Source organism: Nelusetta ayraudi, unplaced genomic scaffold (genome assembly GCF_046127955.1).
Source record: "Nelusetta ayraudi isolate G7.1 ecotype Tasmania unplaced genomic scaffold, CSIRO-AGI_Nayr_v1 ptg000011l, whole genome shotgun sequence".
Taxonomy (NCBI): Eukaryota; Metazoa; Chordata; class Actinopteri; order Tetraodontiformes; family Monacanthidae; genus Nelusetta; species Nelusetta ayraudi.
The window spans coordinates 24,967,530-24,993,555 of NW_027466061.1; the positions used below are offsets into that span (position 1 = coordinate 24,967,530).

The 26,026-nt window shown below is 44.4% G+C and overlaps 1 protein-coding gene across 1 annotated transcript; it reads left to right on the forward strand.

Annotated features, from left to right (window-relative positions):
- Positions 1-9,953: 9,953 nt before the first annotated feature.
- Positions 9,954-19,580, forward strand: LOC142885536 (transmembrane protein 47-like). Its single transcript, XM_076022094.1, has 3 exons — positions 9,954-10,348; positions 14,576-14,716; positions 19,350-19,580. Exons 1-3 carry the CDS (start codon positions 10,105-10,107, stop codon positions 19,529-19,531), a joined length of 567 nt encoding a protein of 188 aa, XP_075878209.1. The 5' UTR covers positions 9,954-10,104; the 3' UTR covers positions 19,532-19,580.
- Positions 19,581-26,026: the final 6,446 nt, after the last annotated feature.

The window sequence follows — 26,026 nt, forward strand, 5'->3', positions numbered from 1 at the left end:
CGGACACGCCCACGTGTGTGTATGTGTGTGTGTAGGCAGCCCCGGCCCTGGGGTGGAGCTCTCTCACGGACACGTACGCCCCTCTCGCTGCGGGCTGAGTCCCACTGACGGTGCGTGGGAGGCCGTGAGTCAGGAATCCTGGGAGGTGAAGAAGAGAGAGGAGAAAGTCCAGACCTTCTCTCAAAAGGTGCTCCATCAACAGCCGCGTTCAGCTCTTTGTTTGTCCATGGCATCACGTCGTGCGTGGATCAGCTCTTGCATGATAAAACCCACCCTGGAGATTCTGGATATCAGGAAAACAGCATATTTAGCCCTGTGTTTACAGCCTCCCACTGAAAACGCTCACAGTTTTAGTTGCCTGATTAAAAAAAACAAAAAAAACTAATGTGCATCAATGAAAATCATATTCTCAAACACCTACATTTCATAAAGGTGAAATAAAGTCACTTATTCTATTCCAATATACGTACAGGACTTGTGAAACAATCCAACTTTCCCTATGTACTGTAATTATATTGTGTTTTTCCTTCCTTTTTATTTATTTTTAATTAATGATTAATGTAACATTTCTGCACTATATTGTTGCTGTAATTATGCAAAATTCCCCAATGTGGGATTAATATAGGCTTCTATTTTATTCTATTCTGTTCACTGGATCTTCAAGCGGACAGAAAGAAGGTGTTGTCATAACCGAGGGGGGGGGGGGGATCTGTGGGTTGTGACATCACAAAGAGCAAGCGTGTGTCATGATGTGCCCTCCTCTTTTGAACTTGCAGTCAGCTTTTTTTCAGCTCGAGTCTGTTTTGCCACTGCTCACCTCTGACAGGAATCTGTGTGGTGCCATTGCCCTTTGCGACATCACAGCCAGCCTACTTTCCAGGACTGTGTGTTCCAGCCGACAGATTTACAAAAAAAAAAAAATTTTTAATACATTAAAAAAATAAGCAAATTAAACTAGTGTAGGACACACTTTCCTAATGCATTATTTCCTCTTAAACAGCCAATTCATGCTAGGAAAACATTAGTAACATATTCTTTCATGGCCCCTTTAATTTTGCTCCTGCAGCTCCGTCTGGTTCTGCTTCACCGGGGATTTTTCTGTGTCCTGCATGGTTCAGAAACATCAGGATGCAGACGAACCACAGTTTGAGGTGCTCGGTCTGGTGGAGCTTTTTTGTTTGGGAACATTAAAGCTTGACTGGAAAGCAGAGCTTGCCTTTGACCCGACTCTCTTGTTTCCTCTTAAAAAGAAGCAAGTCATTGTCTGGGAGGTTCACATTCACCATTTCAGCACAGCCGTGATAGAATGGACTGCAATGGCTTTTGTTTGTTCCTGGTGTGGGTTTTTCTTTTTTTTGACAGTGTTTCAAAGAAAAATCTTGAATTCTACCTTTCACTAAGTTTTCACCTGGTGAGGAAGGTGAATAATATGCTCCCCTGCGACCTTCACCGAGCACCAGAGGGGTGAACCGTTGCACTTGATTGTTCGAGATGTTGTGTGATGGATTGAGGAGTAGTGTGACGTGTGTACATCGAGGTTGTCAGGTTAATTTTCAAGACACAAGCCAGGTAGAAACTGACAAACTCTGCAAAAGCAAAAGCCCAGCCACTGCAAAGTCCGTGTGGTTTATTATTTCCTATCGAATTACAAGCTCTGGGGTTCGAGGCCCCCCATCAGCCCTCGTGGCTATTTGACTGATGTTAATAAAAACAGCTTTGTGCGAGTTATTCTAGTGCCATATCGCTTGTCACCGCCAGCTCGTGTTCTCTCCGCAGGAAGTGTCACAGATCAGGGGAAAGGTGAGATGTAGAGCGTCGCAGGTGTCACATGATGCCCCCTTGGGCTTCAACTTGAAGAAAAAAACACAAATGTGGCATCGGCAAACAAATGAAGTCCATTGTTGTGTGTTCTCTGAACAGAAATGACTTGTGGGGCTTTAAACTGGGACGTGGAACAAAATATAGACTGCCCTGACCCAATCAAAACAGGGCTGCGACCCACCAGTTGATCAATGCTGTTCTTCAAGTCATAATGACACACAGCCAAACAGAAGTTGAGGAAGGTTGAACTTAAGTTGTTGTTTTTGGCAAACTGGTGACGTTTACCCTTAAATAACCTGGTTATTCGTTCACTCTGAACATTTGTGTAAAATAAGTGCTCGGTGATTTGAAGACCAGAGTGTAAACTGACTCAAAGAATTTGAAATGTAGGTCGTTTCCTCTGAGGACTTCGGGGGTCTCAAGTGTCGAGTGACCAAATGATTTTAGACTCTGCCTTGTTTATTGACCACCTCCAGCTTTTAAAGAGCTCCTCTCACAGCAAACCGCACTCCCTTTGTCATCCAGTCCACTCTCTCTCCTCCTCCCTCCCTCTCTCCCTCCCTCTCCTTGGGGCTGAAAAAGCTTCACTTTAAAAAGTCAGCTGTTGTCGCATTCTGGAGCCTCTCCTTTACATGTCACGCATAACTCTAATTCGGTCTGATGACTGGCTGGTCCCCCCACACCACCCTCCCTGCAGGGCGGGAGCTCCCCCCACCCCCCCACCCTCCGCGCCACCCCGAGGCTGCTGCCCACTGCTTGCAGTCTGTCATGAGGGAGAAAAGGAACAGGGGGAAGAAAGTATCAATGCAGAGGCTGGAAGGGGTGATGGGGGTGGGGGGAGTTTTCAGATTGGCTGCCCCACTGGAAGAGGCAGATTTGGGCAAAATTTGTCTCCCAATGTGGTGCTGCTGTGTCACATGGTGTTCCAGGCCAAAGCTGAACATGACCTGAACTCAACCGCTTGGCAAACACGCAGGTTTAATTCCTGTTTTTTCTAGCAACAAATTCTTCATGAGATGTCTGTCTGACTGTCTGACAAACTGGAGAGAGGATGCTGGTCCATCACTCTGCCACACAGACTGAACGGACCTGGAATCCTAACCAATCCATTTCAACTGGAAAAATGGAAAAGAAGAAGCTGCTAAATGCTCACTGGTATTTTGTCCCTTCAAAAACATTTTGAAGAACTTTTGATGAGGCTCAATAAAAAAAAAGAGAGACACTTGACTTCTTTCATGGCTCTAATGAGCTGAAATCATTGCAACAGAGACCAACAATTCTGACTTAGACTCTCTGTGTATCCAAAGGTGATTAAAACAACTTGTCGAGGTTAAAGGTCAGCCTCTACAGGTTTCCATTAGGCCTCATGGGTGATGTTCAGTGTTGTCATTGGGATGAACAATTCTTTTTTAAAAAAAAAAAAAAAAAGACTGCCTTCAAGTGTGAACAGTCCCTAAACATGAGCGTATTGCTTCAACAAATCTGAAAATTCAGGATGAGGGAACCATTCCCTGGTGCACAAACAAGCAAAAGAGGAACACTGGATGGGTTTAGTGGAGGACTTATTTTCTTATCTCTGTATCTCATTTGACAACAGGCAAAAGCACGACCACATTTTGGACACATCACACAGTCAAAGCGGGCAGATTTGAATGAGCCGTTGTTGGTTTTTTTTGTTTGTTTTTTTGGTCAACGAGAAGAGGGGCAGTTTCTGAGAGAGTTGGAAAAGGGCAGGGATGGGGGGGCAGGCTTGATATGACAGGACAGCATGAGGTGGACGACAGGACAAGCATAATTGGATCACAGCTGGTGTCTGGGGGGGGCGGGGTGGAGGGGGGTTGCCTTGTGGCTGTATAGTGCAGGCGTGCTGCTGGTCGGGGGTGGGGCAGGGCTGTTGGGGATGGAGTGGTGGGGGTTTGGGGGAGGGGCTCAGTTGCAGCCATGACGACTGATGGAGGAGGAAGTAAACAGATGTCCACAAGCTGGCAGACTGGCAGACGCAGTGGGCCGAGTGGCCGAGGGACAGGTGGGCGTCCAGGACCCTCTGTGGGAGGGTGGAGGTGGTGTGGAGTCACCGTGAAGCCCCGAGCAGAGCTGCACAAACACAGCTCACTGTCACTTGTGCATCTGTTACCTTTTCATCACCTCACCCAATAAGACAGTAAAATTGAAAAAATAAATAAATAAAAGTCTGTGCTCCTCGGCCTTGATGCGCCAGATGGGAAATTTTCAGAATGTTTTGGATTTGACCAATATATCCATCTGGTAAAGAGTTCTGGTGCTGGTTTACAAAGCATAAACAGTGGTCACCAGTAGGAAACTGTTGTCCTATATTAAATCACATTATTAGATAGATTCTGTGTCATTTGTGGAATACATTAAAGAATGTGATCCACTGAAAAAAAAACTCCTGTTATGATTGCTGCTATATTGTTTTAATGAGAAAATGTCAACAGATTCTCAGGGATCCAAGCTAACTCTGCATTAGTTGGACCCAGAGTCAATTCCTCTTTATCTCCTCTATCTCCTTAACTTGAAAACTTTAAAAACAACGCTGTGTGAAAAGTAATATTCTGGACTTTTTCTGGACTCAATGGAAAATATTGCACTAATGGTTTCTAAAACTTACCCCTGCCTCTGCACAATGTGACTGTCTTATGGGCATGTGCTCTTGTTGTTGTATGTAAACTGACTTGAATGTTTCTTGTCACTACTGTAATTACTGTCTAGTTTATTTTTTGTGTTGTTTTTAGAGCTGCAACAGTGTAGTTTCCCAATCTCGGACCAATAAAGTGAATCTATTCTATTCTAAAACAAAGCTAGCAGCAGCTGACAGTTGTAGCATCAAAACTCCAATTTCATCCTCTCCATTAAATGGTCGACACAATAAAGGAGTGAGAGTTGAAATTGGAGCAATTCAGCTGCCGCGCTTAGACTACTTTTGCTGTGAGCTGAATCAGGTGATGATGACAGTGATGAAGATGCGGTGGGAAAGCTTTTCAACCCAGCAGTCGAGATCAGTCTGTCACTGTCCAGCCAAGAAGAAGCCACCTCAGCACCTACCAGAGCCTCAGCAGACACAGCAGTCCAAAAAAAGGTCAGAATTTAACCTGACGAGCAACTTCAACAACCAGGAGAGCTGAAGGAGACGTAGCCTCCCTTCATTCTGACTGTCAATGTGACCTCGACCGAGACACTCAGAACCCATCTCTGCCCTTCACTTGGAGGACACTGTGAAACCCAACCAAAAAACATCAGAAACTTGTAACTGTCAGGACAAGAAAAGGTTGAGGTTTGGCTGTATGGCTTTGAAACATCCTCGGGTCTCAATGGAGAGGGGCACTGTAAACAAAGGGTTAAGTATGTTTTTTTGAGACTTATAGAGCTCGGAGGATTTTGTTCTGTAATTTCTTGCTTAATTGCAGTCTGGGGTGAAAAATAAAAAAATTGAAAATTGTAAGGCAGTGTTTCTCAACTGGTGGGTCGCTATCCAAAAGTGGGTCACAGAGCTGTTTTGTTGGGTCAAGGCTTCGTGGAATAAATTTTGTAGATAAAATTTAGGTCTTGACTTCACCATAAGGAAAAACAATGTGGGTCCTGAGACTCCACCAGTAAGAGACCTTTGAAGCAGTAGCAACTTTGGCCAACTTGTTGACAGAAGAACAAGTAAAGATTAGATTTGGAAAGCTGCCAAAATTATAGCCAAAAAAGATTTATCTGGAATCAATAATGTGCAATGCTCAATTTCCTTTGACCATTGATGATGTGCACCGAGAAGAGTGAAATTCTTCTCTCTATATACACAAGGCAGAAATTAATTTTAAAAAAAAGTAAAAAAAAAATTTAAAAAAGCCAAAGAGTAAAGGAAGCAGTTCCTCTGAGATTCATGTTTAAGCGGCTCACACAGACGATGACCAAAGAGTGACTCGTGACTCATGACTCATGACTCGTGAGGTGCTGCTGTTACGGTAAAGTAAGCGACTCCTCTGGGGATGACAGCAGCATTAAACAAGGCCTCATCAGTTGCCATGGAAGCTTACTCACTGCCGGAAAAAACCTTGAGAGGCTTATTGTGAGCCTCCTCCAGGAGGACCGCTGAGTGTGAGCAGTGCAGGGTGACGTCATGTGATGAGTCGCTTGAAAGGAAGCTTTTCTCTCTCTCTCTCTCTCTCACTCATGAACACAATAATAGGACCTCCATCACTCTTGTCACTGGCTATGCTGAATCACACTTGGCCATTTAATGTGGATTATTTTGTCGGCTCTTTAATCAGCGGAGGTATTGCTAAATGATTACATGGGATGGAGTGTAGGATCATTTAATCTACACATACATATAAAACAGGGCGGGTCGAATTCAATAGAGAATATTTTTCAGACAAGCCTCTCCGTGTTCAAAATCAAAATTTCAGGGACTTGACAAAGCAGCAAAGGAACTTCACGCTGTTTGTGGGGAGTCACCATTGTGCCATCTCAAGTAGCTTTGTCTGCTCGGCAGATTTTCTAATGAGGGGCTTTTGGAGGCGGATGACAGAGAGGCTCTGCCCATTCTGCCAGGCAGGAAGAGGAGAAGGAGGAGGAGCAGGGGGCGTTTAAAGGAAATGAGCAACACTGTCCACGAATGCATCTAATACTAGACCACCCCTCCAACCCCCACTGACTCGGTTGTCCTGCTGGCAGCTTGGCAGCACTATTAGGGCTGAGAAGGGTGGCATTAGTCTGAAACTCTCATTATGTCGGATACACCAAAAAACCTCTAATCTGGGCAACAAATGATAGGGCTACAATTAAAACAAACTGGGCAAGAGAGGCAGCCAGAGTGGGTTTTAAACTGGTCGCATCAGATCAGTGGATCAGTTGTAGCGCGCTGGGAATAAACCTAATTTGATTTATTTTCTCTTTGTAGCAGGTACGGCAATTAAGAAAGTTACTGATAAAGTTTTACTGGCATTAAAATGACTGGACTCTTTTCAGGGCAGAACACATTCTTGTTAGAATTGTTTGATATAATACAAAAAACGGTATGTCTTTTTTTTTTTTCTTCTTCTTCTTACACAATTAAGCAAAAAGTGAGAACCATCTTGTGCAGTAGTGGAGCGTAAACACCAGCATTGCCCGCAAACAATTAAAAAACCTGCCCAATATTTTTGCAACATTTCTTTTTCTATTCTCATCAATGCTGCTTTGATCGTGACTTATCTGGATGTTGGGAGTTGGCGGGGGGGGGGGGGTTCTCTCAAAGCGTCTCAAAAAGTAGCCAAATCCTTTGCTTGTTGAATAACCTGAGGATTACGCTGCCTTCCCGTCTATCTTTGTACTTGTCGCTATTAAGGATTAATGAATGGGGGGTTTCAAAAAAGGGTGGAAATCTGTGTCTGTTAGTGGGAGATATTAAATACCACAAAGCATTTTGGCATGGATTTAAAATTTAAAAAAAAAGAAAAACGAAAAAAAAAAAAAAAAACTGAGCTAAACCCACACCAACTATTGAACAGCCAAAACAGGATTAAGAGAGAAGACCAACAGGCTGAGAGACAGTTCTATTCTTCTTCTACCCCCATAATGATGCTTTTCAGCTGCCCTGTGAGTTCTATGTCTCGTGGCCATCAGGGTGCTTGCATTTTCATATGCTATACATAGACACTGCCGCTGCTGCTAAGGAATTGCCCTCAACAAACAAGGAAACCAGCCATGAACTTCAGACGGATGGAAGGAGTGGAATGATGGATTTAATACAAAACGCGACACGGCTGCCATCTGGTGGGTCATTTCCGCAGTACAAATGTATTCACAGGTCAGGCTGGCATGGTTGCTACATTTATAATATTTATTTATTACACGATGTACCAGTTGGTCATCGCATCGGAAGAACCATATTGCTACATGACTGCCAACTGTTGGATAATTTCTGCATTACAATGTTAATTCGGAGTTTAGGCTTGGAGTGTTAAGGAATAGTTACTCATATTTATAACAACACGGCATCATATATTTTGCAATCGACTGTGGAACTCTGTTTCTGCTTCAGTCAACAACAAACACTACATTGCTATGAAGAAGGAAAAAAATAGCTTTCCATCTCAAAAAGTAAAAGATTTGTCAAACAACGGCTTTGTATCTCAAAATATGTACTTGGTATTGCTTAAAATAAGGAGAAACTTCCTCAAAGTCAAGCATCGCAGCCCCAGAATAATTTCAGACTTCACTAAACAACACTAAAAAAAAAACACAAAACTAGTTTCAGAAACTTCTTATTTTGCGAAAGTAAGTCCATATTTTGGGATACATAGTCACTGTTGCGTCCCAAGGGAGGAAAGGGAATAAAGGGGAGAGGGAAACAGTTTACCAAAACATTAGAAAATTTATATATATATATGTATGTATACAAAGAGCGTTTTCAAAGAGCGTGCACTTTAGAGTGAGGGCACAGAATGGCTTCTCAGCAGGTTCTGCTTCCAGTTCAGAAATTAAACCGTCTAAATAAATGTTTATGAAACACCTCAGTCCAGCTGTTGTTGGCTCATCAGGAATAATGCCACATCGTGCTCCGTCCCCTATTAGGTTGGCAAAACGTGTCCTCCTCCGGTTACAGACATTTCATGTTTGTGGGCTGTGGTGTGCTTTTTGTTGGGAACTTCCCATTAGTCCGAGAGGTCACATTTGTCCGACGTTCAATGGGACGTCCCATTAGTTCGAACTGTCAACTCTACTTTCTGACTTTCTGACAAGGACAATGGACACAATAATAAAAAAGTTGTGCGTAATGACAGCTCTTCGGTGGTGAATCACAATTAACTGCACTTCTTTTTTCACATGTGTCTTTTTGACAGGTGAAGCCTGTATGAAAAATCCAATCCAAACCGATCCAGAGCCGGTCGCGACGCACCGCCGCGGAGGAAATGCGCCCGGCCGGGGCCTGCCAACAAGCCGGCAGGGAGGTCCCACGAGGGAATCCACCGCCGGCCATAACATTCATTTTGTTATTTCAAATTGCTGTTTATGTCACAGATGTATTGGTATAATTTGTGTATGGTGAACGGTGGGAATGGAGAGTTGGACTAACGCTAAATGGTCCAGTCTCAACTAATGAGGACGTCCCATTATTCCGACGTCCGATTACTTCGACCTTCGGACTAATGGGACGTCTGACCAATGCCATGCTCCCTTTTTTGTCTCTGATTTTGAAATCGAACGATTTCTTTTTTTATTTCAGCGAGCGATCTTTCCTGTGATCTCACAGCATTAACCGCTGTCGTGACGGTCGGTTTTTGTTAGCTTCAACTTCTCCCACAAGTACCTCCATCTCAGCGTCAGTGAAATTCCTCTTCCTCTTTGTTGTTTTAGGTGAGGGGAGGAGGGAATCCATTCACACATTTTTAAAGTTGTTAATTTTAAAGTTTGAAATTTGTTAAAGGTTAAAGTCAAAGGTTAAAGTCACAGTTATTGTCACATCCCAAAGGATGAGAAATTTGTTGTCCGCATTTGACCCATCTCCCAAGGGAGCGGTGGGCAGCAGCGGTGACGCGCCCGGAAATCAACCCCCCAATTCCAACCCCGAATACTGAGTACAAAGCAGGGAGGCAGTGGGATCGAACCCACAACCTACCACTCCCAGGGCGGACTACCATATATGGACCTACCATAAATTGGAGGCGTTTCTGAATGCAAATGACCATAACCGTGCAAGAGCAGGGTAGAAAAGATGTGTAGTGTGTAGGCTACAACCCGTGTCCGCACGTTTGATAATTACGGAATTTTTATTTTTTTTTGTAATTACGCACATTGTAAGTTTGATTCTTAATCACGAATGTAGAACCTTTTCTACGCAAGGTTGATACATGAGGACTCTGGTCACCAAGTAAGGACGTAGTGTAGTGATCCAGGGGGAAAGTGCGTGCGTGTGTGAGAGAGAGAGAGAGAGAGAGAGAGAGAGAGAGAGAGAGAGAGAGAGAGAGAGAGAGAGTCGCAATTTAAGCAGCGGAAGTCAATTTTCATTTTAAAATGCTCCTTTTAAAAAATAAATAAATAAATAAATAAATAAAAAAACAGAACATCTTATTTTGAAAAAGACACTTTAACCGGATGTACACTGTGTAAGCCCCGCTAGCTTCACACACTGTCTGTACTCCACACAGCACAGTGAGTGGAGTGGCCAGTGGTGCGCGAGGACCCCCGTGGACCTCCAGCGAGCTCGTGCCGCTTTTCCCTGTGCACGCACCGTTTTCCCCTTCTCTTTTATTTATTTTTTGGGGGATTTAAAGAAATAGAAGAAGAAAAGAGAAGATGTCCGTGAACGAGGTGTACGTGTTCCGGCCCTTCAAGCTGATCGCCTTGCTGTGCGTGTTCCTGGCGCTGTGCTTGGACATAGTGGCGCTGCTGAGCCCCGCCTGGGTGACCGCCGACCACTTCTCCCTGTCGCTGTGGGAGTCGTGCTCCCAGTCCGAGGCTCGGCGGCCGGGACTGGAGCAGGAGCAGGAGCAGGAGCAGGAGGAGGCTGCCTGGAGCTGCTTCTCCACACTCACCTCCGGTAGGACGCACCGTCTGGTCTGTTTCTCTCTGCTCCGTGCCCATGTCGGCTGTTGTTTGTTTGTTTGTTGTTTCATTTCGTTGGCTCTAACTTTCTACACCCCACCACCACCACCACCGCCCCTCTCTTCTGGTGTTTGAGCTTTAAAAAGGGGCACTTTTTAAAGTTCGAATGCTGTTTTAAAACGACTGAAACGAAATCTTGAACTGCCAGTTACTGTGAGAACGTAGCTTGTAAAGGTCCCACATGGTGCTAAATTCACTTTGACAAATGTGTCTATTGACCATTTGAACTTTTGGACTAGTGGGCCACGATGTGAAATACAGCTATTTTATGACTTACTGACTATTAATGTAATTTCTTTAAGTTCGGCCTGCCGCATTCAAAAGCTGCATATGCCCCCCCGCCCCCCAGGCCATAGTTTCCCCATGCCTGCCCTAGTCAGTCAGTGAGAAAAGTCCTTTATTTGTTTGATTACTGAAACTCGCATTCTGCTCTTTGTGATGTCATAAAGGGGACCAATACATCCCCCGCCTTTGTTTTTGTCCCCCTCCAAAACATGTGGAAAAGGTAAAAGCAAAACACCAGTTGTGCTTAAAAACAAGCATGTTTTTCTCTTTTGTTTTCTTTTGTGCATGAGGGCTGTAAACAGAGGGCTAATGAAGCTGTTTTCCTGGGAATCAAAGAGTTTTTGGTTGGTCATAATTACTCACGCTGCTCAGGCTGCTCTTCTGGATGGGGGGGGGTAAAGGTGTAATATGCAGCCGGATGGTATAATTGAGCCTCACATGGTTCAGTAGCGTCACGCTGACAGTGTAGCGAGTCTTCAAGTCAGGGGAAGGTGGTTTTAAAGCAACTTGTCATTAGGGGCTAATTTAAGAGTCTTATTTTGAAGGCGACACAAAGGCTCCGTGTTTGAAGGGAAGAGGTTCAAAAACACAAAGCAGCAGCAGCAGCAGCAGCAGCTCCGGGCTCCTCTCTCCTCTCCTCTCCTCTCCTCTCTGCTCTGCTCCTTTCCTCTTCTGTCCTTTCTTCTCCCCTCCTCCTCTCATCTCCTCTCATCTCCCCCTCTCACGCAGCCTCACAGTGTTTTGCTTGGCTCCTCTTCTCCCTCCATCCTGCGGCTCAGGCATGTGTGGCTCTCGATGTGTTTCCTCCTCTCTCATACCAGAGCTGTGATGTTTCGCTGACCAGCACGATGCTCGGCGCTGCCCCAGATTAGAGCTGCAGGTTTTGTTTTGTTTTAGGGGGGCGGGAATCTATTTGTCCCTTTGCCTTTAAAGGCCTTCAGTAGGAATAAAGGCCAAGACCCCCTGGGATGCTCCCATTCATTTCAATGGAGCTGCTCAGCCAGTGCAGACAGCAAAAAAAAAAAAAAGGTTTCCGGTTCCTCATCATATGGCCCCCATATAGCATGTAGAGCGGTAATGTCACTTCCCATCATGCCTCTATGGCACACGTTATACATCAGGACGCATTAGCCAATCAGATGGAGTGGAGACACAGCAGCAACGTACGACGCCATGACTTCATGCTGGGGAGATTAAAACTCTTTTCCGGCTTTTGTGTTTTTTTGGAAATATTAAAAGAACTTTCTTAACAAAAGGAACTTAACAATCGGCAATCGAAAGATTTGTCATGAACCGTGTTTAGGGTCAAAGCTCATCCTGCATTTCTTTCTGTCTTTCGGTCTAAGGGGGAAAAATGTTTTTTGGGGGCGTATATGCCCGCAAAAAACATTTTTTGCTGCAGTACCTCGAGTGGCCACTGGAAAAAGAATCGGCGTGCCGGCATATTGCCAGTCTGGCAATATGCCCCCCCCTCCCTCTCTCTGTCTCTCCCCCAAATGGCCACTTTGTCACGCCTTGCCACAGTGGGAGGCCATTAGTGAAGTGGAGCGACAACATGGAGGGGAGAGGGAGGTGAAGAGGGAGGTGTGGTGGGGGTTTGTTAAAATAGAATAGAATAGAACGCCTGTATTGATTCCACATTGGGGGGGAAATTTGCATAATTACAGCAACAAAGTATAGTGCAAAAGAGAAGGAAAATTATAAAAATGAAAATGAAATAAGGACAATAAAATAAAAAATGGTTGGGAGTGGGTGGAGCCTTTTGAGGGCCCTGACCGCTCTCTGATCTGGTGGAATGTGTCGGGGTGAATAGTGGGCGGGGCCTCTGCAGAGCTTGTTAAAAGTAAACATTGGAAGGGGTGTGTCCAGGTTAAAGGGCCAGTTCTCTCTCTCTCTCTCTCTCTCTCTCTCTCTCTCTCTCTCTCGCACACACACACACACACACACACACACACACGCACACACACACACACACACACACACACACACACGTGGGAATGCCCCCCTTCCCGAGGTTCTTGGGTTTCAAGCCTATGTTTGGCGTGACGTCATGTGACCTTTGAAGAGGAATCGAGATGCTGCGGAGAAAACAGGAATACTTTACGTATACTTGGATTATAAGGCACCTTTGGGCTAAACTTCGAGTATCATTTGAAGATCTCATTGGTCAAGTTTCATTGGTCAAGACACACACGCACACGTAAGTTTAGTTTTCTCCTTATGTCTTTGTGACTTAACTGTCACTCAGAGTGCTGTGAAAATGTCAGAAGCAGCCAAAACATCCTCACTCTGGCAATGGAATGAACCAAAGATGTTTGAAAAGGGCCAAATCAAATTCAGATGTGCAGCTTTGTGTTCACCATCAAGAAGAAGAAGAAGAAGAAGAAGAAGAAGAAGAAGAAGAAGAAGAAAAGGATTCAGGAGCCGGTGGAGAGATAGCTGAGCTCAGTGGCTTCATCGCATGCAAATTCCCTCTTTGAGGTTTGTCTCTCCTGACAGGCTCGGCGGGATCACACACGCAACACACATTGTTGGAAGCGACTGGAAAGTCGTTTTTTTTTTTCTCCCTTTTTTGTAGTCAAAGTCTGAAGAGTTAAGCCCAGTTTGGAAAAAAGCTTCCAAGTCTCAGCGAAGGCCCTTTTTTTTTTTTCCTTGTGGAAGGAAGCTGAGACGCAGAGACGATGCAGTGGGTCTGTACTTTTCCAGCAGGAACAACGGGAGACTTATTTGATATAAATAGAATGTGCTGGTAAAATACCCACTGTGGCTCAGACCCAATATGGAAAATGTTGGGCAGCCATGAAACTAAAACTCCATCCAGCAAAGGAAATGAAGAAGAAAAAAAAAAACCCCGTCTGGGAGGAGTTGGAGGGTGAGAGCTCAAGGAGCAAGAGAAAAAAAACTTCAACTGGAAACTGCAAACTGGAAACCTCAGCGCCACATTGTATTAATTACACAACCACATACATTTAATGGGGGGGTGGGGGGGAGTTGGGAAATATGTTTGTAGCTATTTTGATTTTGACTTACAGACAAGGGCAAAAGAAAAACTGCAGCCAGGCCAGCAAGTTGGGTTAGCCTGTCTACGTTTGGGGGGTGGTGTGTGTGTGTGTGTGTGTGTGTGTGTGTGTGTGGGGGGGGGGGGTTGACATCCTCCTGATTGTTACTTAATACCAATCTAAAGGTCCTTCACAAGCAGGAGGACTATAATAACGTGACAATATTTCATGGAGTCAACTATGTAGCTTCGTTGCATCAGTTTGCTAGTAGCGTAACCTCTTATCCATTCTACTGCGGGCATAAACCCACTCTCCTTGCCCTTTTGTGAGTAACATTTTAAAAATTCTTCTTCAAAACATTTCAGTGACAATTAGTGACAATAATGTATATAATTTGTATATATTTTTGAGCTTTTTGCTCATCAACCCTCCTACCCCACCAGTCTTCCAATCCTGAGCGTCATCCTGCCATCCCGAACACGTGTCGCTCCTCACTGGGTTCTGACCTGTTTTTCTCAGTGAATATCACCAGAGAGAAAGACCCTGTTCCTGTGTGTGTGTGTCTCTCTCTCTCTCTCTCTCTCTCTCTCTCTCTGCAGGATTAACTCTTGTTTTGTGTTTGTCAACACAGCGCTTTAATTCAGCCGCACTCGCTGTCAATTGGTCTTTTGTATGTGTTGACACTGGCCAACTGGACTCTAACCAGTGTCTCCCCCTCCCCTCCCCAGCAGACTGGTCTCTCACCACTGTCCCTCCCCTCTTCCCTGCAGACTGGGCTCTAACCAGTGTGTCTCCCCCTGACCAGTGCCACCCCCCTTGCAGACTGGGCTCTAACCACTACCCTCCTCCTCCTCCCCCTTCCCCCCTCCCCCCTGCAGACTGGCAGATCGCCACCCTGGTGCTGCTGGGCTCTGGGGCCGGGGCCACCCTGCTGGCCTTCCTGGTGGCTCTGATCTCGTTGTGCCGGGGGACCCAGAGGAAGCACTACCGCACCGTGGCCATCTTCCTCTTCACCGCAGGTACATCTTCCTCGTCCTTTACCTTTTTTTTTTTTTTTCTCACTTCTTGTACGGAGGGAGAGGCTGTAGAGCAAGTCAACGTGCAGGCCTGTGTGCACGTGTGACGGACGAAGGAGGGGAAAAAGGAGCAAAGAGAGTCTTCCAGCTGAGCTCATCTTATCTGTGGACCCGCAGAGTGCAGCCACAGCAGCTGGAGGGGGCACAGAAGAGCGAGCGGGCCGGGGGGGCGGGCGGGCGTTGGTTTACGATTTTTCTTCTCCACACCGAATGAATCAGAAGATCTCAACACGGAAAGGTGGCATCCAGAGCATCCGCTCATTGTTCCGCTGCTGGTCGGGCTGTGTCCTCCCCGCTGACTCAAGGCCCCGTCAGTGATTGTTCAACTCGAAACCGCTCACACCTCATACAAAAAGGGTCTCGGGTCGTGGGTGGAAAGGAAGAGGCCTGGTCGTGCACAGCCACTTCTTGCGAAGGAGGATTAGGGACACAATAAAAAACAAATTCAAGTTTCCGTTAGTTTTAAAGTTGATTTAATGTCAAGTCAAGATTTTCAGATTAGAACCAGAATTTTGTGATGAAAGTTGGAATTTCGATTACGTGATTAACGTTGAAATTTTGATAGAAAAGTCGAAATTTTAATTTGGTGAATAAAATGTCGAGAAGAAAGTGATAATTCTGGGTTTAAAAAGAAAGGCTGTGTGCACAAGCCTCGTGACATCCTTCCATTTTCATGAGGCTCTGTTTTATCGCAAGATACTATAACACACCGATCAAGTTGATTGACACTGAAGGTGTGGAGCACAGGGGTCACAATGAGGCCGGATTCACAATCAAAATCTTACTTTATCCTCCACTTTTCAACTTTATTCACGGTTTCGAAACCTCGACTTTAATCTTCAAATTTCGACTTTGAGCACGAAATGGAAACTCAAAAAACATATTTTCTTGCTGTGGCCCTAATCCTCATTCATTCATACCTTCCCGACAGATGTCTGAGTGACAATATAAAAATTTAGCTGGGTTAGGTTGGGTGGGTTGTTTTGTGCTTGGACTGCACTGGCTGTAAATTGTGGCAGGGAGGAAGGAATGTCAGTGAGGATGGAAATGACTCGGCTTTGTGGCCGAGATGTTTGTGGCGGGTCCATCATGTATTTGGATGGTGTGACGCCTCATTGCGAGGAACTAGTACAGCAAATCATTATTAGTCCATTGAGTTCCATTAGTACAACGGGATCTTTCTCCTGCGTCCTCTCTGTTTAGTGAGCGTAGCCACCATACAGGACCTGTGTGTGTGTGTGTGTGTGTGTGTGTGTGTGTGTGTGTGTGTGTGTGTGTGTGTGTGTGTGTGTGTGTGTGTGTGTGTGTGTGTGTGTAGCCATTAACTGAAGTGCTAGCTAGCGGTGTTATCCTTTCCTGTTCATAATTGCTTAAAGAGGTGTGCAGGAATAAAAGGCTCCTCAGTCTCAGTCAGTCCGGCCAGCAGAGGGGCCTCGGTGGTTCTCCTTAATGCCCCCTTCCTGGCAGGAGCAGGAGCAGGAGCAGGAGTGAGAGTGAGGGCCGAGGGCGGGTATTTATTTTCTGTCAGGAAATATGATCTCAGTCTGGGTTCCATCAGCACCGCAGCATTCCTGGGCTGTCGGTGCTGCTGCTCCAGCGACACCTCCCGCTCCCTCCTGGAGGAAGGAAAGGTGGAGTCACACTCCCACAGGACCACTTCCTCAACAGTCACCTAGAGCAACGTTTCTCAACTGGTGGGTGGCAGCCCAAAAGTGGGTCGCCGAGCTGTTTTCTGATTGGGTCGCGGCTTCATGGGCATTAAAATATCGGGTTCAGGTTGACTTCATTGTCATTGGACACGCACGTGCATGTACACCGAAATTGTGCAATCCCCGTCCAAACATATACACAAATACAATACAACATGATACAGACAGGACTGCAGGATTGAGAATTGACAGTGGGGGGGGGTGGCAGAAAGAGGAGAACAGAAGGGGAGAGGAGGAGAAAAAAAAGACACTCTAAAACTATGTTTCTAACTGGAGAAAACAACCTCAGCAGCACGGGCACATATAAACCGTTTGCAAACATAGAGACTCTCCATAACTTGCAACAGGGGGGGAAGGGAAAAGGGGAAGTGAGTGGTATATTCGTATATTCATGGTATGGTAAAATATATTAGTCAATTAGTCAAGAAGTGAATTATACATGTTGCTTTTCAGTTTGTGTACATACAATTCAACCATTTCAATGCAGAAAAGAAAATGCAGGCTGTTACAAAAGAACCCACCCACCATCGGGGTGCTCCTGTGCAGTTTCCTCGACGGTGGGAAACTTAAGAATTTAAACAATAAAAAGTGGTGATCATTAGATGGTTAAAGATACATTAAATAAAATAAAAACGGGTACACGTAGAGCAATAAATGAAATTTGACAGTTACAAGTACAAACTAAGTTTGTCTGTTCCATGTACATCCGTCTTTCATTCATTAATTTCCTGCAAACTGTGTCTTATTCTGGAGTTGGGTGCTAATAACTAATTAAAGATAACAATAGACTAGACATGACATAACAACACTTTTGTTTCTGTGGAATAAATCTGAGTGTTGTGGAATAAATTTGGGTCACGACTTCCTGATAAGGAGAAAAAAAAGGTGTCATTTGTGGTCCCAAGGTTATTTTACAGGGGAGAGATATTAGAACAGTGATTCACAGTGAGTCACAGTCAGTCACCTCGAAGGGCGGATGGAGACTTTTGCCAGTGACAAAGAGGAGGTGTGTCCACTATTTAGTACGAAGCATGGCAGAAGTAATAGTAGTTGTAGGAGTAGTAGCGTATCAATGAAAACCCCATTAAAGGGCCATTGTGTACATTTTTTTTTAGGGTGGGTTAAATAAAAAAATAATAATTTATGTACCAATATAAAAATCATAAATCAAGCTAAATGTTACACACTGGACCTTAAAATAATAATGATATACAAGACAAACGTATATTTTCAGAATCTTGACTTGTCCTCCAATCATTATTATAATTGTAAAAACAAATTCTATTTCATTTGGTGGAAGTCAACAACAAAAAATGTTCAATCGATTCCGCCCCTACGTTTCTAAACTCGGTGCCATGTGATCGCCACAGAGGTTCCGAATTGCTCAAAATGTTAAATAGCTTAGGGCTGGTTGAAATTCTCAGACATTTCCGTTTGATCTGAAGCCTCTCATGCCTGATGGTTATTCATGTGAGTGAAAATCTTGGAAGGCTTACGTTAAAGAGCTCATCCTGAGGAGTAGAACCATGGAGGGAGGCTGAACGATGACTTTATGTAACTGCTGTCTGGTTACCTCCTGCGACTTTTCACTCGTTCTCTCAGCCATTGAAAGTCCTTCCTCTGCCTTTGAGATAGATATCTTGGCTCTTAGGTTCTGCTCTCACTCTTGGTATTTATTTTATTTTTTGTTTTTTGTTTTTTTTTATATATAGCGAAGTCATTGCAGAGTTTTCGCTTGAACGAAGCCTTTGTTCGAGCACTAAAATGCCTGCGACTGCCGAGTGCAGCATGAATGTTCTGGTAAAAATAGACCAAAGAAAAGCAAAAGAAAGGGGAATGACAAAGGGGATCGGAGGGGACGACTTTCATATCCCGAAGTAAACAAGCAACAACAAGACAGTTGTTGTTAATTTAAACAGAATTAAAGAGAGTGAAAAAATTAAAATTGAAAAAAAAAAAAATCCAAATTGTGTGTTTTCAGACCAACGCAAATAGCACAAAAAACGTGGCTTGAGGTCACAGGTCAGAGGTCGCACTAGTTTTAATGGGGAAGCTTTCTAACATCGTCGGCTACATTTGTTGAATAGTAATCATCATTTTATGAGTGTGACGGTGGTGAGATGGGCCAGACTCTGTCTATAGTATTCAGTTTTGCTCCAAAAGCCAACATCCTTCAAATTCCAGTGGTTTCTAAAACCAAAAGCAAAAAAAAAAACAAAAAAAAACTGAAAATTGATAAATAAAACTATTATTATGCTGATCCAAAAGCACGCAGAGAGCTGCCGCATGAGTGGCAGGGAGTTCCAGCGGCTCTCTCTTCTCTTCTCCTCTGTCCTATTTCAGTTAGTGGTTTTTAGTATTTAACTCTCTTTTTCTTCTCTTCTGTCCCTCTTTGTGAAATCCCTATGGCAGCGTTTCTCAACTGGTGGGTCACAACCCAAAAGTGGGTCGTAGAGCTGTCTTGATGGGATCGCGGCGTCGTGGGCAGTTTCCTTTTTCTTGTTTTAAAAAAGGATTTGAAATATATACATGTGTATATATATATATATCTACACATATATATTTAGAGAGAAAACATTTGTTCTGCAGGACGCACAATTCAATTCGATCATTTCAATCATGTATTGACTGCACATGATAGGGAGTGGGCATGCATTTTTATTTTTGTGGAATAAATCTTGACTTGATGATGAGGAAGAGAAATGATGCGGGTGTGAGACTCAACCTGTTGAGAACCACTGGTCTATGGGGTTGTGCAGCTAGGGGGTCACACTTTTGCCCAATGTGGGATAAATAAAACCATTCCTAATCATAGTAATAAGTACACATTGACACCCAAGCCTGAAGTTCTCCTCCTCTGCCTGCAGTGGTGCTGCAGGCGTGCGCTCTGGTCCTCTACCCCATCAAGTTCATCGACGGGACGGTGCTGCAGACCTACCACGAGTTCAACTGGGGCTACGGCCTGGGCTGGGGCGCTGCCATCTTCACGCTGGGCGCCGCTGTGCTCTTCTGCCTGCGCACCGACATGTACGAGGACGCCATGTACTGAGCCCAGCGGCCACCAGGGGGAAGGCTGGGGGGGTGATGCGGTCCCGCACGGAGATGTGAAAGGGCGCAGGTGCACGCGCACACACACATACAGAGGCATGTATTTAGATAGACTGGACGTGCACACTGCCCTTCATCACTCCGATGCGCGGAGAACCTGCCCCCCCCCCCCTCCTCTTCCTCTTTCTCCTCCTCCTTTTCTCCACCTACCCCCCCACCACCTCCTCCTCCCTCTCTGCCATCTTTCTCTTCCTCCCCCTCTTCTTTCATTCCCCCCATCCTCGGCCTCCTCTTTCTCTCCCTCGCCTCCTCCTTCTTCCCCCTGCAGTCTTGTTATTTTTAGTCAGGTTGTGAAAGCCAGATTTAGGCCAGGAACCCCCCCCCCCCTCCACCCAACCACCACCACCACCACCACCACCCCCCCGCAGGGCCTTTCTCTCTCAGTGTGACTGTTGGCAGAGGCGGGACGTGCTCGGAGCTTCCCGGATGTGCACGAGCCGCTTGACGTTTCCACTGCAGCAGCGACTCTCTGGTGTTGTTGGAGAAGCAGGACAGTCGGCTCCTCTGGATGGATGTGCAATGATTGGACATTTAAAGAGATCTGCATATCTCGACCCCTCCCCACCCCCCCAACCCAACCCCTGACACGCGCACACACACACACACACACACACACCACCACCAACAACCCCTCCTTGAATTCTTTTGTAGCTTGAAACAAAGACGGAAGCTTGTTGTTTTTTGTATTTATGGCATCATTTTTCTAGGTGATAAATATCAAACGTGACCTCTGACCTCTGTGCGTGTGTTGGACTGAATGGCATCACGGGGAGATGCGCAGAGAAACGGCTCTAGAGCACGAGCGCGTGTTTTTCTAGCTACTTTTGGAAGGAGATGTAAATGTGTACAAAGTATTTCTACATGACATGAAATTCAGAATAAACACGTAGTAGTTTTGGGAGTACATCGTGTTTTGGTGATTGATCTTTCCAGTGTCTGGTTCAAGAAGACAAGTTATTATAATAATGATGAGCATGGAGCCTTCTGAGAACAAACAAGCAGAATCAGCTGCTGCCGAGTGACACACACATAAATCATTCCGAAATAAATAGCAGCGTTTTACGATTCAATTTTACAGCTTCCAGTGAGGTGAGTCACATGTTTGACAACAGCTTATTGGGAAGTATGTGTTGAAATCACACATTTTTTTTTTAGGACTGAAACTCAAAACCCCCAATTGAGCTGCTGTGAAGCCGCTGCACAAAGATCCCTGTCGTTTCTCTCTGTTGGTGCCTGGGTGCGAACAGAAGGGCGTCTGATCCAAACACCTCACGAGCCTCCTTTCAACTCCTTCCTGCAAAAGATTTTTTTTTTTACCCCCACCTCCTCCCTCCTGCTCATAAACACACACACACTGTCAGAGTTTGGGCTGCAGCTGGTTACATTGTGTCTACAGATAAACCACCTGGGCAGCTGCTGCGGTGTGAAAACTCCCCAGCTGTGGCCACTTGTGCCCCTGATTAACAAGCGTTGGAGGCTTTAACACTCTGGAGCGCACACACACACACACACACACACACACACACACACACACTGGGTTCCTCACTGGTCACTGGCTGTCTTATAATAGCTGTGGACACCACCCCTCCCAGGCCACCCAACACCCACCCTGAGAGTCTGTGGTCAACGTGAACCAGTGAGGATTAGGACGCTGAATTGCAGAAGCAAACAAATCATGACGAATGAACAATCATTTTGCAATCTGCTTTCGTGCCACTAGATGTCACTAAAGTCGAAAGAGTTGTGAAATTAAAAAGTTTGGCTTCGTAAAGATTCATTTCTTTGCAGACTTTAAAATGATTTAATCTGGGTGTTTTTTTAAGTTAGAGGACAAAATAAAGCGATGTTTAGAATGTTTAGTGAAAATTTAATCCCCACCGTTTGAAAGAATGTGTACTTACATTTTCTTCTTCATACATAGAATATGCAATAACGTAGACATCTGCTAAAAGCTACTTTAAGGTTTTACATTTATGCACTCACTCATTTTTTTTTATGTCATCCTTCAATGAGCTATTCAACACAAAAATGTAAAATGTTGAGACAAAAAGATCTTATTAAACAGACATTTCACCACTTTAGTGTCAAGGTTTTGCAGAAGCATGTATTGACGGCAGGTCGGTGTGGATCTCAGTGATTTTATTGAACATGTTAAAAACAACCCCCCCCCCCCCACACACACACACACACACACAAAACAACATCAGCAAAAAAGAGCAAAAGCAAATAAAAAAACAATACTTCTGCCTCAAGTCACTTGAAAATTAAACCTCATATTCAAAACAGAATGGAAGAAGGAGTTGTAAGTAACTTTTTCAGTGCAAAAGATAGTAATGAAAGTTTTTGAAGAGGATTGTGGCCCCTGGGCTCAGTAACCAGCCAGACCCTGCACTCTTTCATTCTGCAGGGACAGATTCCAGTTACTGAACCCGGAGGACAGAAGCGACAGGCCTGTTGGGTGGTCCTCACTGTTACTCTCTCTCTCTCAGTGACAAAATGAAAATGAGCAAACATGAGGATGATATAAACCAACAACAGAACTACGGAAGGCAAACCTGAAGTAGTGGCTCCTGCGGTCGGGCGGTCGGTGGATTTGATCCGCAGACAACCTGCAACAGCAATAAATGGGCTGAAGAGTAACGCGGCCTGGGCTACACATTACCCACCCCGCCAAAATTACACATTAACCTGAGGGAGGTTCATTTCATATCCACTCGTCAAACTTGTGCTTCCCTACCAGCCCCCTTTTGCTGTTCAATTCATCTGAATCACTAGAGGAGCTGACTGGTTGTGTTGTTTTGTCAGCTAATACCCTAAATTGTTTGTGTTGTTTTTTTTTTTGTGCGACGACACACTGACACCCACCAAAAACCATTGTGATAAAAAAAAAAAAAATGTATAGCTTTTTTATTTGTACGTGTTTCTTTCTATCTTAATTCCTCCTCCCTGTTGTTCCTAATGAGTCACTTTAGACCAGAGACACAACCTACCAACATACTTGTGGACCATGAATCAGGCTGGTGGTGTGAAGCAGCCAGCTGGCCGCCTGACCTTGTGGACAGTCAATGATTGTTGGGTCAATCGCTAGAAAAACAACCACATGGCTGCGTTCTCAACGTGAAATCTGACGGCGTGCATGGAAAAAGACGGGTTTATTTTTTTTTCAGCAAAAGTGGAAGGACAAATGTGTCTTAACACCGTCCACATGCTGGGAATAAAGCACTAATCAACTGCACTCATCTGACACTGGAACACAATGTCCGACCGAAGCCGCTTTCAAATGGGCTTTCAGTCAGTGTGCCAGACCACCCTGCGGTTCACCCTCATGTTGTCTTCCTGGCACATGAAGAAAACGTGTCATGTGTCATGTCTAATGTTTGTATTAATTATGCATCAGATTTTAAACTTTATTGATCACATGCGGATCATGCTGGATGTGCAGTGAAATAACAAATTATTCATTTTATTGTTATTATTATTATTAGTAGTAGTAGTTTTGGAGTTGTTGAAATGTGTATTTGATGGCTGTGTACTAGTTACCTTTATTTTTTTCACTTCTGTTCACTGAGCAGTTGGCGTCTCTTAAAATACTCTCTCCCTCTTTTTTTACTCAACACGCAATACACTGTCTCAGCACCAGAGGGCAGCAAGAAGTCCATTACAGTTTTTTCCAAATGCTAAAACACAATTTTTCAAACTAGACTCGCTTTACCAAAAATACTTAACACAATTCACAAAACCACACACCCAAACTGCAAAACACCTCAGATATCCTGCAAAATGAAGCACTGCAACCAAAACTACGTACAGCATTATCAAAATCAAACTTTTGCACCACATGGCACACACTTCATTCATATTACCAGATTTTTGTCTAACCAGCTACACACTGTTGGGCAGAATGAAAAGCACTCTCATCTTTGGTATGCTTTGCTATGATACGATAGCAATTGTAGAAAGCTCTTATAATTGAAATGAAATTCAATTACAAATGAAATTGAGATATTTGCAGATCCACACGCATGCTGTTGAAACTTTTTTTTTTTTTTTTTTTTTGACCAAACAAGCAAATGTATTTACACTGGAGTGCGCAAACATATGCTCACAAAAAAACAGTTGACAGAAAACAAAAATTGCAGAAAAAAAAAAGGCAAGAAAAATAATTAGGCAGCATCTTGCCGCATGGCTGGGTCTGGCCACAAGGCCTCGTCCACATCACAGGCAATATCTTCCCTTGCCAGACATCGAGGTGGTGAGCATGGTGGGAGGTACTGCACGATAAATGATGGGGTGGTCAGCAAAGCAGTTTTGGACTGGGGCTGCACGATGGAAGCTCACGTTGTCCCATACTACAACGTACCGGCTTTGATGGTCTGCATGTGAGAATGTGGGCTGTGCTGTATGGTCCAAGGATGGCATGACGGTGGAGGACACCGTGCGTGTTGGAAATGGCAGCGCACATTGTGATGTTCCCACCACGTTGGCCAGGAACATCTGTGATAGCTCTGTGGCCAATGAGGTTTCTTCCCCTTCTTCTGGTCTTTGCTAGGTTGAACCCGGCCTCATAAAGATGAACTCATGTGGAATTGCATGAGCATCCATTTCCTGTACCCCCTGAAACAAAGAACAAAATCAGTCAATATGGTGTCATCCAGTACACTGTGTGTAGTGTACTGCAGTCAATGTTGTACTTACATCCACATATGCTCGTCTGAGCTCTTTGTTTCTTTGTGAGTTTCTCTCAAATGGCACCTTGTGAAGTTGTTTCATCCTAATTCGGTTCCGCTGTACAATGTGAGCCAATGTGGACAGGCTGACTCGTTGGATGTTGCTGAATACGGTGTTGTCCTGGATGATGTGGCTTTGAGTTTTCCGTAATCTGATTTCATTCCTCTCCAAAACCAAGTTTACTGTGGCAGCTTCCTGCGCCCCAGTGAACATTTGGCCCCTTCCTCCACCATGGCTGCGTCTCTCAGTCCTTTAGAGAAACAAAATCATAAAAAAAAAAATATATAGGGCTTGGACAATGAACAAGTTTCCTGTACAACTTACTCTACGTAAATTGTACAGGAAATTTGCACACTTACTGTAGTCTATGACATCAGCCATTCATGAAGTAAACGGGTGTCACCCAACTGATACACTATGACATGAGGTGTTCGACATAGTGTGAACGAAATGTTCACACTAGGTTACGTACAGGTTACGTACCTGTTCTCCAGTCTAAATGTCCGGATGACAGAGGCGACAGTAAAAGAGCTCAAGTTAGGCTGCACTCTCTGTCCAGCCTCTTGCATTGTCAGCCCATGGTTGATGACATGATCCACTAAGGTTGCTCTGATTTCATTTGAAAGTCTTCTTCTGTGGCCATGAAGTCCTCTACCAGCTCTACCCCTACCTCTCACTCTTCCTCCCCCTCTTATTCTCACCCTCCCTCTTCCTCTCTCTGCAATGTCTTCCATTGTTGTTGTTGTAAAAAAAAAAGAAAAAGAAGTGCTCACCTCTTGGTCTTTTTATAGTGCTTACTTCCTGATTGAAGTGTTAACAATTATCCAATGAGGTGTTTGGCCAGGTGGCACATATGTTGTCCTATTAGCTCATTTTGTGTCATTTTGAAATGGCAGTGTTTTGAAATGGCAAACATGTGACTTTCTGCTAGATAGTTGTGTCTAATGCAGCGAATCGTGTTCAGTGCATTTAAAAAGTGCCATTTTTAATTGCAAAATGTGTGTAAAGCAGAAAATGTGTTTGGAGTTTTGGAGACTTGAGAAGAGGTTTTGCTCTCGGTGTGTCAGTTTAAATAATTGTGCAATGCATGTCATTTTAGTGAGCTAGCAAGTGGAAAAAAGGGTTATACATTTATTGGATACACGATAACTGTGAAATATGACAATCAATAGTAAGGTATAAATTGGTTTGGGATGTCTCATTTTGCTTTGTTTCCAATCTGACAGTACCGTACAGTTATGAGGTTGTGGGTGTGTTGTGGAGGTGACAAATACATGTACACCTGCTTCTGACTAAGGGTTCCCTCTTCCTGTAATTATCTCACCTGGTACTCGTTAAGCTGCGCCTGCCTTCCTTGTTGCCACTTGCTTGTCAAATGTGCACAATCAAAACCTTTCTTTGTACAATGAGACTTTATTTGTTTCTTGCACGCTTAAAACAAACTAAAATTAAATAAAGAAATAAAATTCTATAATTTGTTAAATTTCAGCACATTTAACGCAGATGAGCCCTCAATTAAAATCATTGTTTATTTATTTTACTGAAGAAAATGTTAAATAAAGGTCCCGCAGAGTGCTGTTGATTTAATGACAGTAAACTGTAGGGCACTTGTCTCACTGTAGTTCAGTTTCTGTGGCTGACTTACTCAAACTTCCATCACTTTTTGAGAAGAGCCGGGTAACTGAAGCCAAATTTGACAGCATGTTAA